Source organism: Hemitrygon akajei, chromosome 5 (genome assembly GCF_048418815.1).
Source record: "Hemitrygon akajei chromosome 5, sHemAka1.3, whole genome shotgun sequence".
NCBI classification, from domain to species: domain Eukaryota; kingdom Metazoa; phylum Chordata; class Chondrichthyes; order Myliobatiformes; family Dasyatidae; genus Hemitrygon; species Hemitrygon akajei.
Window position 1 is genome coordinate 175126695 of NC_133128.1, and position 13377 is coordinate 175140071.

General features: G+C 40.3%; 1 protein-coding gene and 1 long non-coding RNA gene across 6 annotated transcripts in view; one reads left to right on the top strand and one right to left on the bottom strand.

Moving 5' to 3' along the window:
• The window catches only part of tlk1a (tousled-like kinase 1a), a 137491-nt gene extending 133688 nt beyond the window's left edge, over window positions 1–3803 (bottom strand). Inside the window, exons 1-2 of one of the 5 annotated variants that reach the window (XM_073047286.1) lie at window positions 3500–3803; window positions 2956–3077 (exon numbers count right to left, since the gene is read on the bottom strand). In XM_073047286.1, coding sequence (XP_072903387.1) covers window positions 2956–3073 — 118 coding nt within the window. In that variant the 5' untranslated portion in view covers window positions 3074–3077; window positions 3500–3803. Of the gene's footprint in view, window positions 1–2955; window positions 3081–3299; window positions 3316–3353 lie in introns of those variants that run through there. The other 4 variants (XM_073047285.1, XM_073047284.1, XM_073047283.1 and 1 more) reach the window with 4 other exon arrangements.
• Window positions 3297–13153, top strand: LOC140728496 (uncharacterized). Its single transcript, XR_012099086.1, has 3 exons — window positions 3297–3435; window positions 4786–4935; window positions 12395–13153. It is a non-coding gene; the product is annotated as an uncharacterized lncRNA (long non-coding RNA).
• Window positions 13154–13377: the final 224 nt, after the last annotated feature.

Consider the following 13377-nt stretch of genomic DNA (forward strand, 5'->3'; position numbering starts at 1 on the left):
GAGCACAGGTATAATGGACTCAATCAGCTTAGTTGTGAATAAATACTGATTTAGAACAATGTTGACAACATTGAATGGCTTTGTTGAGGGTTGAGAATAGACTGAATGAGCAGAAATTGACCAGGTTGGATTTGACCTGATTTTTTTTGTGCAGTGAACCCATCAAAACAATTTTCCACACAAGGGAGATGTCAGGGCTGTGACAGTACTAAAACAACTTAGTTCTAGAACACATCTGTCTGTACTTAGCTGAGAGCAATTTACACTTTTTTTATGTCACACAAAGAGAACTGATTGAGTTAATAGCAACTTTGCTAATGGTGGAGATCTCATTAGGAATCTCAAAGTGAAGAACATTTTTCTCCAAAATTAATTTTGCCCTCTCTGACTGGTGCTGTTTTCTTTGGGAAGATCAAAGCAAGCAATCAGAAAAGTTAACAGCGTATAAACATGAGGTTGTGCATCGGTGAGAATTCATCTGGGATTAGTGTCCTGTATTGGTTTCCTTATTTAAAGAAGGATGTTCAGACGTTTACCAGATTAATAACAGGAACAGCTAGTTTTGTTATACAGATAAAGTTGGACACTTCAAGCTTGTCTGCACTTTTGTTTAGGGTGACAGACCTGTAGAATAAAACATATTGAGGAATCTTGACAAGATGGATGTACAGTGAGTGTTTACTCATGTAAGAGAATCTAGAACTAGTGGTCACTGTTTAAAAATAAAAGAGTCATCCATCCAAGATGGATGAGGCAAAGATAACATAACAAAAATAAATAACAGCATATTTTTTGTTGTTTTTAAAGTCAGAAGGAGATAAGTATTTGTTAAGTAAGGCGGCAAAAGGTTAGGTGGTAATGGTGATTGCACAGTTGAGATTAGATTCAGATCCCTCTTTATAATTTATATGCAACGGACTTCATATTACCGAGACTTTGGGAGAACCAAGTACTTCATTGTTGACTTAAGAAAACTTGAATTTCAAACATCAATGCAAACACACTTTTCAATTCTTTTTACAATTTATTCCACTGAAAAATGTTTAAATGTTTGAAGCATAATATTACGACCTCAAGTATAGACAACTAGCTAGAATATTTCTGTAAAATTGTTTTACACATATTTAGAATATCTAGAAGAAAATGTGATCTATCAATATGCTGAGACGTGAAGAACTGTCAATACACTAGAATTTGAATCTTAAAATTAACATTCATACAAGCCATATTTAACATTACTGAATTGTTCAACAATTATAAATGAACACTTCATGAAACAGCATACTGAAAATTTAAAAATTAAGTTTGACTTATTCTGAAATACATACTGTTCCAGAGAGCATTCAATTTTTTTCCAGTTTTCACATAGTATTATCTTTTAAGTGTACAAAATAATTTGTGCAAATGTATATTCTATTTTTCTGTGGTTCTCAGTTAATTAACTACTTTCCCCAGAGTCATGCAATTTTAACATGAACTGCAATTTTTAAAGTGAGAAATTATTGTCTAGATCATAATATATAAGAGTTAAATAGCACAAACATAAACATGTATTGTTAAATAGCTTCCACTCCATTAGGAATAAAGAACAAATTTTCTTCTAGATATTCTAAATGTGTAAAACAATTTCACAGAAATATCATTCTAGCTAGTCAACAGTTGATTCCATTTCAATTGATAAAAAGATATTGCCTAGTTTAAATTGCAATACTTACTGACAATCTAAGAATTCTAAATTAAAGTTTAAAGTTATGCAGGCAGCTTTTTTTAAAAAAAAAATGATTCCTTTTTCTCCAACCCCTTACTTTTCCCACCCACCTGGCTTCACCTATCACCTGCTAGCTAATTCTCCTTTCCCTACCCCACCTTTTTATTCTGGCATCTTCCCCCTTCCTATAAAGCCCTAAAGAAGGGTCTAGGCCTGAAAAGTCGACTGTTTAATCATTTCCATAGATGCTGCCCGACCTGCTGAATTCCTCCAGCATTTTGTGTCTTATCTATATTTTTAAGGATTTTTAGGCTATGCTTTAACTTTGAATAAAATTAATATATTTATATGTACAGCAAAATGCCTGCAGAGAAGTGTTACTCACAAATACCACAAGATATTAAGCAAACTTATGTATTTTCATATATTAATTGATGGGTCTATTCATTATAGTGAAATTCCATCGTATTTTCAGATCAAGTTTTATTAAAATTCGGAAGCCATTAGGTTTCGAAACCTACTTCAGGTCGTGGGAAGGATGGCTGCAGTTGCCAAAAAGACAATCTCTCTTTGATAATGACAATCCAAAATTTCCCCATGCTGTGCCGCGTTATGCTTTGTACACTGTTTGATACCTTCCACTTACTGTAAAAAAAATCTCATCAGTGACTGGCATAGCCAAAAATGGCAATGGAGTTCAGCAATGGATACGTTTTTAGAAATAAAATTTACTTAACCTCTCTGTATCACGTTACAAATCAGTATGTCAACCGCCAAAACTCGCAGTGAAATAATATCATGGACTCCCAAATCCAGCCCTGACCTCTTCTTCATCTCTAGCTTAGGGGAGGGCACAACACAATGGAGTAAACATAACATGTTATAGCTCCTGTAAAGCCTCCGCTCCACTTTTTATTACTTCGCTGCCAGAGGTTTATGAAACCGGAGGTCCTTTTCAAAATAAAAATGTTTCATCTAAAACGACACCAGGCCCCAAATAAGTGCAAAAGGCTGCCCCTGAAGGTTCATAGCGTGTGCACCGCACTATCAACCATTAGCCACCTAATGTACCTCCTACCCACGGCCTCGGAGTAACCCGCTTGGGACCCGCAACACTTTCTGTGCCACTGCTTCGCAAATGGAGAACCCCACCCCCTTAAAAAAAATTAAAACATTACAAAAGGTGTCTGAAGCACATTTAGAAACAGTAGAGAGTTCGAGCCGGGTAAGCGTGTGCAATGAATTACCTTCTTTAGCCTTTACAGGTGCCGTGTTAGTCTGCAAAGCTCCCGGCGTTGGGGACGTGGAGAACTGGGACCAAGATGGCGTCCCCTCCAAACTTCCACTGTTACTTTGGACACTCATCAAGCTACTTTAAGAGAGAGAAAAAAACACACGCACACTCAAATACAAGTGTCGGCATCGACACAATGCCTCCATCACCCCCCCTTCATCACCCCCCCCCCCATTAATACTCAGCTAGCACCAGCCTCACGGGTCCCCCCTGCACACAGCCACTCAACACACGACAAAGTGTTTTAGAGGGGGAAAAGAAAAGCCCGGAGCCGCTGATCATTTGACACGGGCTCACACTTGTCTGCAAACATGGAGCTCTCGCCCTCCCCGGTGACAAACCATCACACACCTCTGCGGTGCGTCTTCAAGTAGCCCCGTCACCTTCGCATCAGTTAAGCGTCACGCATCGTTCCTGCAAAGACTATCGCGAGGTTCGTGCACCTCCGATGTGATAATGGCAATAAAGAGGGTGGGCGCAAAACAAGGGCACGGTACCATGAGTGATAGTGGTGATGGTGCGGCGGCGGCGGCGGCGGCGGTAGCCCGGCGCTCTGTCGGTACGGCCGGGCCGGGCCGGGCCTGCCTGTAAACTTTCCGAGCCACCCACCAGACGAGAGGGCACAAGCCCCTCACAGCCGAGTGCAAGTGCCTAACCTCCCGCGCTCTGGCCAAACCTATCTCTCATTATGTCTCACTAAACGTTAACGACTCCCAAGGCGGCCGCCGCTTTAAAGCTCCAATTAAAGGGGCTTCGGCTTTCACCCGGAAAACTATTTTGCGACAGTGTCGCGCGAAATTCCTTCATAATTTCGAAGAAAAAATGAAACTAAAGTGACGGGTGCGGCCACGCCCACTATCGACGTCACTCCTGTGTGACGTAACGCGGGGTGAACGCGAGGAATGAAGGGGTGCTGTGGGGCAAAATTCATTTTAACCAAATCGTCTGTGGTAAATTGGCAGCTGCTAATCAAACTTATTTTTGTTTCCAAAAAAAATACCTTTCCTTCTATTTTCAAAAGAAAGATAAATAATTTATTGCAATGACAATCAATGTCAATTTGTTCATGAAAAGTTGTCTCTGGTTAACAATGGAACGAAAAGGATGAATGACATGATCTGCATAGATATTAACAAAGCTTTAGACAAGATCCTGCTAAGTAGACTGTCAGGAAAAATAAAAGCACATTGTAGTAAGTGAGCACAGCTTAGTGGTTTGAAACAAAGTGTAATGGTCACTGAATGTTTTCATGACAGGACTGCTTTCTGTAATCTGCTACCACAACTCAATGTGTTCTTGCAATTAATGCAATTTGGATGTAAATATAGGGGATCTATTTACAACGGCAGAGCAAAAGCAGAGTTCTCACATCATAAAGTGCTGAATCTCATCAATCTTGGGATCACACCAGAAGGTGATCCACAAATCTGACTTGGACTTTATTACATTATTATTATTATTATTATTATTATTATTATTATTATTAATGTTTTATTACATTAAAAACTGTTCTGACACCCAGCAATACTCCACTCCTCTGCTGGCAATACCTTGCTCAAAGACAAAGGAAATATCATTGAGTGTTGGGAGATGCATTTCTCCTACCTTATCTGCAGGGCTTTTACTGTAAACCTGGCAGGTCTTGATATGATCCATATATAGCTGAATATAGATTACCTTAACCTATTCCCAACTTTGGACAAAGTCAAGAAAGCAATTAGTTAGACCAGCTCTGACCAAGCAATAGTTACAGATGGTCTTCTTGTTGAACTCTTCAAAACAGGTGACTTCTACGCTCTGGATGCATTTCAAAACATGCTAACCAGCATTCAGGAGGAAGAGACTATACTACAAGACTGTAGAGATGTTTCAGTTGTCTCCCTCTTCAAAACTAAAGGCAAACTGTGGCAACTACCAAGATCTCTCAGGAAAGGTAAGACATGGGAACACGAACCAATCCTCATAGAGGGATCAGAAGTGGAGAGAGTAAACGATTTCAAGTTCCTAGATGCCAAGATCTTTGAAGATCTAACCTGGCCCCAACATATCAATGCAGCTATTAAGAAGGCAAGGCAGTGGCTATACTTCATTAGGAGTTTGAAGGGATTTGGTTTATTAACTAAAATACTCAAAAACTTACCGTATATAGATTACCATGAAGGGCATTCTGACTGGCTGCATCATTGTCTGGTACAGGGGTTGGGGGGGATGGTGCTACTGCACAGGACTGAAAGAAGCTACAGTAAGTCATAAAATTAGTCAGCTCCATCTTGGGCACTAGTGTCTGTAGTGCCCAAGACATCTTCAAGGAGTGGTGCCTCAGAAAGGCGGCATCCATTATTAAGGACCCCCGTCACCCAGGACATGCCCTCTTCTCATTGTTACCATCAGGTAGGAGGTACAGAAGTCTGAAGGCACACACTCAGCGACTGAAGAACAGCTTCTTCCCCTCTGCCATCTGATTCCTAAATGGACATTGAACCCATGAACACTACTTCACTTTTTTTTAACATACATATACTATTTCTGTTTTTGCACTATTTTTAATCTATTCAATATGCTATATATATATACTTACTGCAATTGATGTATTTATTTTCTCTTTCTATATTGTCATGTATTGCATTGAACTGCTGTTGCTAAGTTAACTAGTTCCACGACCCAGGCTGGTGACAATAAACCTGATTCTACTTCTGATTCTATCCCTCTCATCAATTTCTGGCAAGATTCTGGCCAACCTCGGCTGTTCCATTAACTCTGTCTGGGAAGAAATGCTATGAGAGGCTCAGTGTAGTTGCAGACAAGGCTACAGCACCGTGGAAATGGTCTTATCTTTGAAACAGGTCTGAGAGAAATCCATTGAGTAGCACATGGACCCAACCAATGCCTTCAACAGTCTGTAGCAAAGAGCAATGGCTCATCCTCACAAAGCTCACCTGTCCCAGGAAATTCATCCATTTCATGATGGCATAATGAAATGCCATGATGGCATGGTCTTGTCCTCACCAGCAGTACACTTCAGCACCGTTTCCTGGACTGTGTACTCAATCCAGTCCTGTTCGACCTGTTTTTCACATCTGCCCAGAATTGTGCCCCTGTATGACCTTCAAAGAGGAGAGTACTTGAAGTACAAACTGGACACTCATTCTTCAACCTCCACTTCTCATGGCAAGAAGCAAAAAGATGCTTGAGAGACTGACCCTAGAGACTCCTAGTAGCACATGTAGACCTTTAAATAAGTTTGCCAAATTCCCAGGATTTTTTGGTCTGACAATAATTTTCACCAAGACTGAGGTCCTGCACCCAGATGCTCCAGGTTCTACAGTGAATCCTTTCAGCATTAGAACCCGTGGCTCTGAGCTGAAGACAGTTGATCATTTCAAGTATTTGGGGGAGTGGCAGCCCATCTGAGAGCTCCTTCAACATGGGAATACAGTGGCTCAAATCAGCAGAGCCAGTCAGTTGCATGGTCATTGGCCCTTTCAAGTGACAAACCATTGAAAGATCAAGCTATCAGCCAAGATCAATGTGTACAAAGTAGTTTAAGTGTTTCCAGAAGAGATCTCTGCAGTCACTCATGGGTATCACAGGACAGGTTGAGGTGACAATGTTGAAGGCTTGCCTGGTCAAAGTCAAAATAAATTTATACTACACCACATTGAGATTAATTTTCTTGCAGGCATTTATAGGAAAGTAAAGAAATACGATAGAATTTATGAAAAAAATACATAAACAAAAGACAACCAACGTGCAAAATAAGAAAAAAGGTGTAAGTTTTAAAAAATAAATGAATAGTACTGAGAATATGAGTTGTAGAATCCTTTAAAGTGAGTTTATAGGTTGTTGAAACAGTTCAAAATTGAGGTGAATAAAGTTATCCTTGCAGATTTGAAGAGTCTGATGGTTGTAGAGTAGTAACTGTTCCTAAAGCCTTTGATGTGGGACATAAGAATTCTGTACCTCTTGCCCTTTGGTAGTAGTAAGAAGGGAGCATGGCCTGGATGTTAGGGGTCCTTGGTGATGGATACTGCTTTCTTGTGGCAGCACTCCTTATGTGTAATCAGTGGTGGAGAGGTTTTTTCCTGTGATGACTGGCTTATATTCACACATCCTCTAGTCTTTTTTGTTCCTGGGCATTGGTGTTTCCATACCAGACCTTGATGTAAGGTAGGTGGCATTGTGGATAATAAAGTAGGTTTTCAAAGTTGCAGAGAGATTTAGGCCAGTTAGAAGAGTGGGCTGAACGATGGCAGATGGAGTTTAATGCTGATAGGTGTGAGATGCTACATTTTGGTAGGAATAATCCAAATAGGACATACATGGTAAATGGTAGGGCATTGAAAAATGCAGTAGAACAGAGTGATCTAGGAATAATGGTGCATAGTTCCCTGAAGGTGGAATCTCATGTGCATAGGGTGGTGAAGAAAGGTATGTTAGCCTTTATAAGTCAAAGCATTGAGTATAGGAGTTGGGATGTAATGTTAAAATTGTACAAGGCATTGGTAAGGCCGAATTTGGAGTATTGTGTACAGTTCTGGTCACTGAATTATAGGAAAGATGTCAACAAAATAGAGAGAGTACAGAGAAGATTTACTAGAATGTTACCTGGGTTTCAGCACCTAAGTTACAGGGAAAGGTTGAACAAGTTAGGTCTTTATTCTTTGGAGCGTAGAAGGTTGAGGGGGGACTTGATAGAGGTATATAAAATTATGAGGGAGATAGATAGAGTTGACGTGGATAGGCTTTTTCCATTAAGAGTAGGGGAGATTCAAACAAGAAGACATGAGTTGAGAGTTAGGGCCAAAAGTTTAAGGGTAACACGAGGGGGAATTTTTTTACTCAGAGAGTGGTAGCTGTGTGGAACGAGCTTCCAGTAGAAGTGGTAGAGGCAGGTTCGGTATTGTCATTTAAAGCAAAATTGGATAGGTATATGAACAGGAAAGGAATGGAGGGTTATGGGCTGAGTGCGGGTCAGTGGGACTAGGTGAGAGTAAGCGTTCGGCACAGACTAGAAGAGCCGAGATGGCCTGTTTCTGTGCTGTAATTGTTATATGGTTATAAATTACCACAAGTAAATTGGCAAATAATGAAGTGCAATTATGACACAAGACAAAAGGAAATGGTAGAACAGTATCTGTGCTTCATGTGTGATTAGACCTGGGTGGGACAGGGATTTCAATCGTCTCACAGCCTGGGAGTAGAAGATGTTTCCCATCCTAGCAATCCTTGTCCAAATGCTACGGTACCTCCTGCCTGATAGTTGAGGATCAAAGAGGTTGTTGGATGAATGGGATGATAATTGACAATACTAAGGGGCTTATGTACGCAATGCTCCTGATAAATATCTCTGATGGGTGGAAGAGAGATCCTGATGACCCTCTGGGCAATCCTTCGTAGGGACTTATGGTCAGATGGCTTGCTGTTCCAGTACTAGACTGTGCTGCAGCTGGTCAGGACACTAGCAATGGTACTCCTGTAGAAACCAATTAGAATGGGGGTGGAGAGGGGAGGGAAACCTCATTCACCTCAATCTCCTCAGGAAGTAATGCTGCTGTGCTTTCTTGGCCAAAGAGGTGGTGTTGAGGGACTAGGCAAGATCATCCGTTTTGTGCACTCCCAGAAACGTGTTCTCCTAACTTTCACAACATTTACGTGCATTCAGGAGGGGCCAGCCTGTACCTTCCTAAAGTCCACAATCATCTCTTTGGTCCTGGGTCTCAAGTTGTGATGCTCACACCATTCTACCAGCCACTCAATCTTCTCTCCATACGCCACCTTGTTGTTGTTGTTGATGAGGCCAGCCACTGTTGTGTTATCAGAGAATTTGACGATTCAGTTTGGACTGGATCTAGCAGTGCAGTTATGTGTCAGCAGTGGGCTGAGCATGCAGCTCTTGGGTGGGGGGGATGGGGGGCACTAGTGCTTAGCACGATGGAGCTGGAGATGTTGCTGCCAACACAGAATAGCTGTGGTTTTCTGTCAAGATGTCCAAGACCCAGTTGCACAGAGAGGTGTTGAGATCTAACAAGGGCAGTTTACCCGCCAGCTACCCTTCTACAATGTACAATTGTATTCCTCACTATCAACTAACTATTGTATTATCTGCAAACGTCTTAATCAGAGAACAGACTTGACTTTTTTCCCAATATTGCCTCCAAAATATGTCACTTGTCAGTGCAATACTTCCTCAGTGCAACGCTGGTAATGTGAGCTAGAAAATTTGCTGAGCTCTGGAACTGATGTTTTCATTGAAAGTCCCTACATGAAGAAATCTGATCTGTTCCCCCTTACCTCAGTAAAGGAATTGACAATTTCCTTGAGCCTTTTTTTACACTCCCAAGGAATTTAAGAATCTATTTTTAAGCTGAACAGTATGTCACAAGATCTTTATACATACATTATGGTGCAAGAATAACAATCGAAGTCTCGACATGGACAAGACAAAAGAGATGATTGTGGACTTAAGGAAGACACAGGTCAACCATTCTCCAATGCTCATCAATTGCTCTGCCGTGGAGAGAGTGAAGAGTACAAAGATCCTTGGTATGCACGTCATAGACAATCTAACCTGGGCCCACCACATCTCACACTAATCAAGAAGGCACAGCAGTATCTTCACTTTCTGAGGACATTGAGGCATCCAAGGCTCCTTGCCCCTATTCTAACAACGTTCTACAGAGTATCTTGTCTGGTTGCATCATTGTATGATATGGAAGCTGCAAGGCAATGGACCACAAAATGCTACAGAGAACAGGAGAAACCACTGAGAGGCTCATTTGGGTCTCCTTCCCCTCTACTTGTGGCATTTACCAGGAATGTTGCAGATGAAGGGCCCAAAGCATTGCTGAGGATCTCTACCTCCCACCCTACAATCTCTTTGACCCACTGCTGACAGGAATGAGGTGCAGAAACATCTGGACTAAAACTGCCAAACTGGGTAACAGCTTCTTGCCTTGGACTGTGAGATTTGTGAATATCCTACCACCTCCAAGGTTTTGCCACTAGGACAAGTGAGCTGTTTACTGTACTGTTTGCTGTTTACCTGTGCTGCACTTTACTACATGTAATTTGAATTCTAGTTGAATAACTTATTTATAGTATAATATTTTGGTTTATGTTCTGCGTGTGACGGCCCAGAGGAATGGTACTTTGTCTGGTTGTGTATATGTACAGTCAGATGACATTAACCTTGAACTTGAATATTAAAGTTTGCATCCCATCTCAAACCATCAGGAGTTCGAACTGCCCTTTTCAGATTGTAAGTAAAAATTTCTCTCTGGTTCTCAATTTCTTTTTAGGAATTTAAAAAGAATTGCTTTAAAAAAACAATGCCTTGCAAGTAATATGTATTTTGCCAGCAGTGATTTCCAAAATCCTAAAGGTAATGAATAAATTTAAGATTCCAGTGACTATTCACTCTCACCGATACCAATGATCACTGGAATCTTAAATGTAGCATTATCTCAGCAGATATCATTAACAAATAAGGTTAGTGGACTTTGCTTCTGACAGGAAGGGAGTCAGTTTTGATTAATATCTGACCTTACAGTCATGACCTTAAAAACAAGAAACAGATTTCAAAAACAGTTTGTTTGACTTTGGGACTCAGAATTCTGCTCAGGTGGTTAAGCAGTAAATGGCTGTAAAGGGAGTGGAATCTGCCCTGAAATAAGTGGTGAGGTAGATTGTTAAATTAGACAACCCACTGAGGTAGAGTATTAAGTTTTTCTTTAATTGTGATGAAGCAAATCTCATTCATTGAACTAAGATACTGATGGAACTCATTTTGAAAGAAGTACAGATTGTGGAAATGTGAAAACAAAAATACAAAAGGCTAGAAACACCCTTGTAAGTCAGCCAAAATTAGCGCAGAAAGAATGTTTCAGATTCATGCATGTCATCGGAAAAATTTGCCTTAATGTTGAACAAAACATTGTAGAACTCATACTAAATCTGGTACTAAGTCTGCCTTTGAGGACAGTGCAATGTACAAGCAAAGTTAACGTAACACTATTACAGCACCAGTGAGCCGGGTTCTATTCCCGTCACTGCCTGTAAGGATTTTGTACATTCTCCCCGTGACTGCTTGGGTTTCCTCCCACAGTCCAAATGCATATGAGTTAGTAGGTTACTTTCTCACATGGGTGTAAGTGGGTGGTGCAAGCTTGTTGGCTGAATGACCATGTGACTGTGCTGTTTCTCCAAATAAAATAAACTACCTGATGTCTCCCCTCTCGCTGTGAAAGGGGACATCTCTTTCTCCCTTTATTAGGGAGCAAGAGGGAGCCTGTGGCATGTTGTGTTGTCGATTGAATGATTAATTTTGTTGTACTGCAGGTTCTGTTCTTTACTGGGGCCTTTGTTATTGCTCGCTTGGGCGGAGGGTGCTGATGCTTTCTTGCGGAAGTGCGTGGACGTGGGGGGTGGTTGTTGCTTTTCTGCTGCTTGTGCGTGGAGGTTCTAATCTTTTAACTATCACGTTCTTTGGGGTACTCTTCTGTTTTCATGGATGTTGGCAAAGAACAAGAATTTCAGGATGTATATTTCATACATTTCTCTGATAGTAAATGGAACTTTTGAACTATTGATGCAAACCAAACAAGGACATGTCTTTATATTCCCAAGTCATGTTATCGTAGGGTTGTGGATGTCAACTGCTGAAAAAAGGGTAAAACAATCTGCCTAATAGAGTTACAAAATTGCATAAGGTAGTCTTGGCAGACAGGAATTTATAACATTACAGTAGATAGGGAAATGATCAGAAACACACAGCTATTTGTTAATAACTATGGAGTAATGATCAGTGGTGAAGAGAAGGCTGCATTGCTTAACCACAATCAGGAGTATTTGGTTGCTGGGGTTTTTTAACATTAGGGAGTGGTCATTCTATGTAGCTGCATTGTACGTAGGAAGCACAATGTTTGGTGGCATTGCAAGATGATAGTTGAGTTTCAGGTTTCAGGAACTCCTGGGCATTTTACACATGGGGCTTCTCAAGATCTGGTAGCACAAAGTATTTTGGAAGAAAGAGTATTTTGGGCTGTGGGAGCAAAGGGAAATCTTTCAAAATGAGGCTGATACAAAACGTCCTTTTGCTGGTAGATTTCAGCGAACGCTAGGGGATAGAGTAGATCCAAAATGTAGCCTCGTCACACTGCTGGGTATTGGGACTCAGAAGCAAAAAGATCTCCAAATCTATATTGCAGCAGCAGTAAACCTGATCTGATAACTCTGTTCTGATATTCTTAACTATCAGAGCTCTGTCTTAGTCTTATCCATAACTCACACCCCATTAAGTTCATGATATTATTCCAGGTTCTGTTCTGAAGTGGAAAAATTAATTGTGCTTCACTAAAAGACTGCTTTGTCTGTTTGTGCCTATGTTTAACAAGACATTGGAAACACCAAGACCTTTGAATGGAGAATCCTGTGAAAGGTACATCCCAACCATTGAGCACATCTACATGAAACATTGTCATAGGAAAGCAGCATCCTTCATCAGAGATCTCCACCACTCAAGTCATGGTCTGTTTTCACTGCTGTCATCAGGTAGAAGGTACAAGAGCCTCAGGACTCATACCACCAGTTCAGGAACATTTACTATCTCTCAACCATCAGGCTCTTGAATAAAAAGAGATAACTGCACTCATTTACCCTATCATTGAAATGCTCCTACAACCAATGATCTCATTTTAAGGACTCTTTATCTCATTATCTCATGTAGTCATTACTTATTGCTATTTACTTATATTTGCATTTGCACAATTTGTTACCTTCTGCATTCTGGATGATCTTTCATTAATCCTGTTATAGTTAGTATTCTATAGATTTACTGATTATACCCACAAGAAAATGAATCTCAGGGTTGTATGTGCTGACATATATGTACTCTGATAATAAAATTTACTTTGAACTTTGAGCTTTCAAGAATAGTTAATATCCATCTCTTTCAGATAAACTGGGAAGTCTGAGGGTTGGGTTAATTTCACTTGCTCTCCTGCAATGTTCATTCCTCTCTGCAGCAATGAGGCTGTGAACTGATCTGTTGGCTGTTGTCTCTGTGAGTATCTGTGGTGGTTAAGTTCTTTCTTATTTTTAATTGAATTCTTCGTGTTTCTTGCTTTGTGGCTGCCTGTAAGCAAACAAATTTCAAGGTGTATAATTTATATATTTTTTGACAATAAATGTACTTTGAATCTTTTTTTTCTCATGTATTATTGTTAATAGTCAATTTACAAGTTCCAACAATCAATTGTGGTTGATAGTGATCACAATTTAATACTTATAAGATATTAAACTTACTGTTTCATTTTAGAAAGCTGAAACTCAAATTAGGAAAAGGAAGCAAATTTCTGACATGGAGAACAATGAGCAG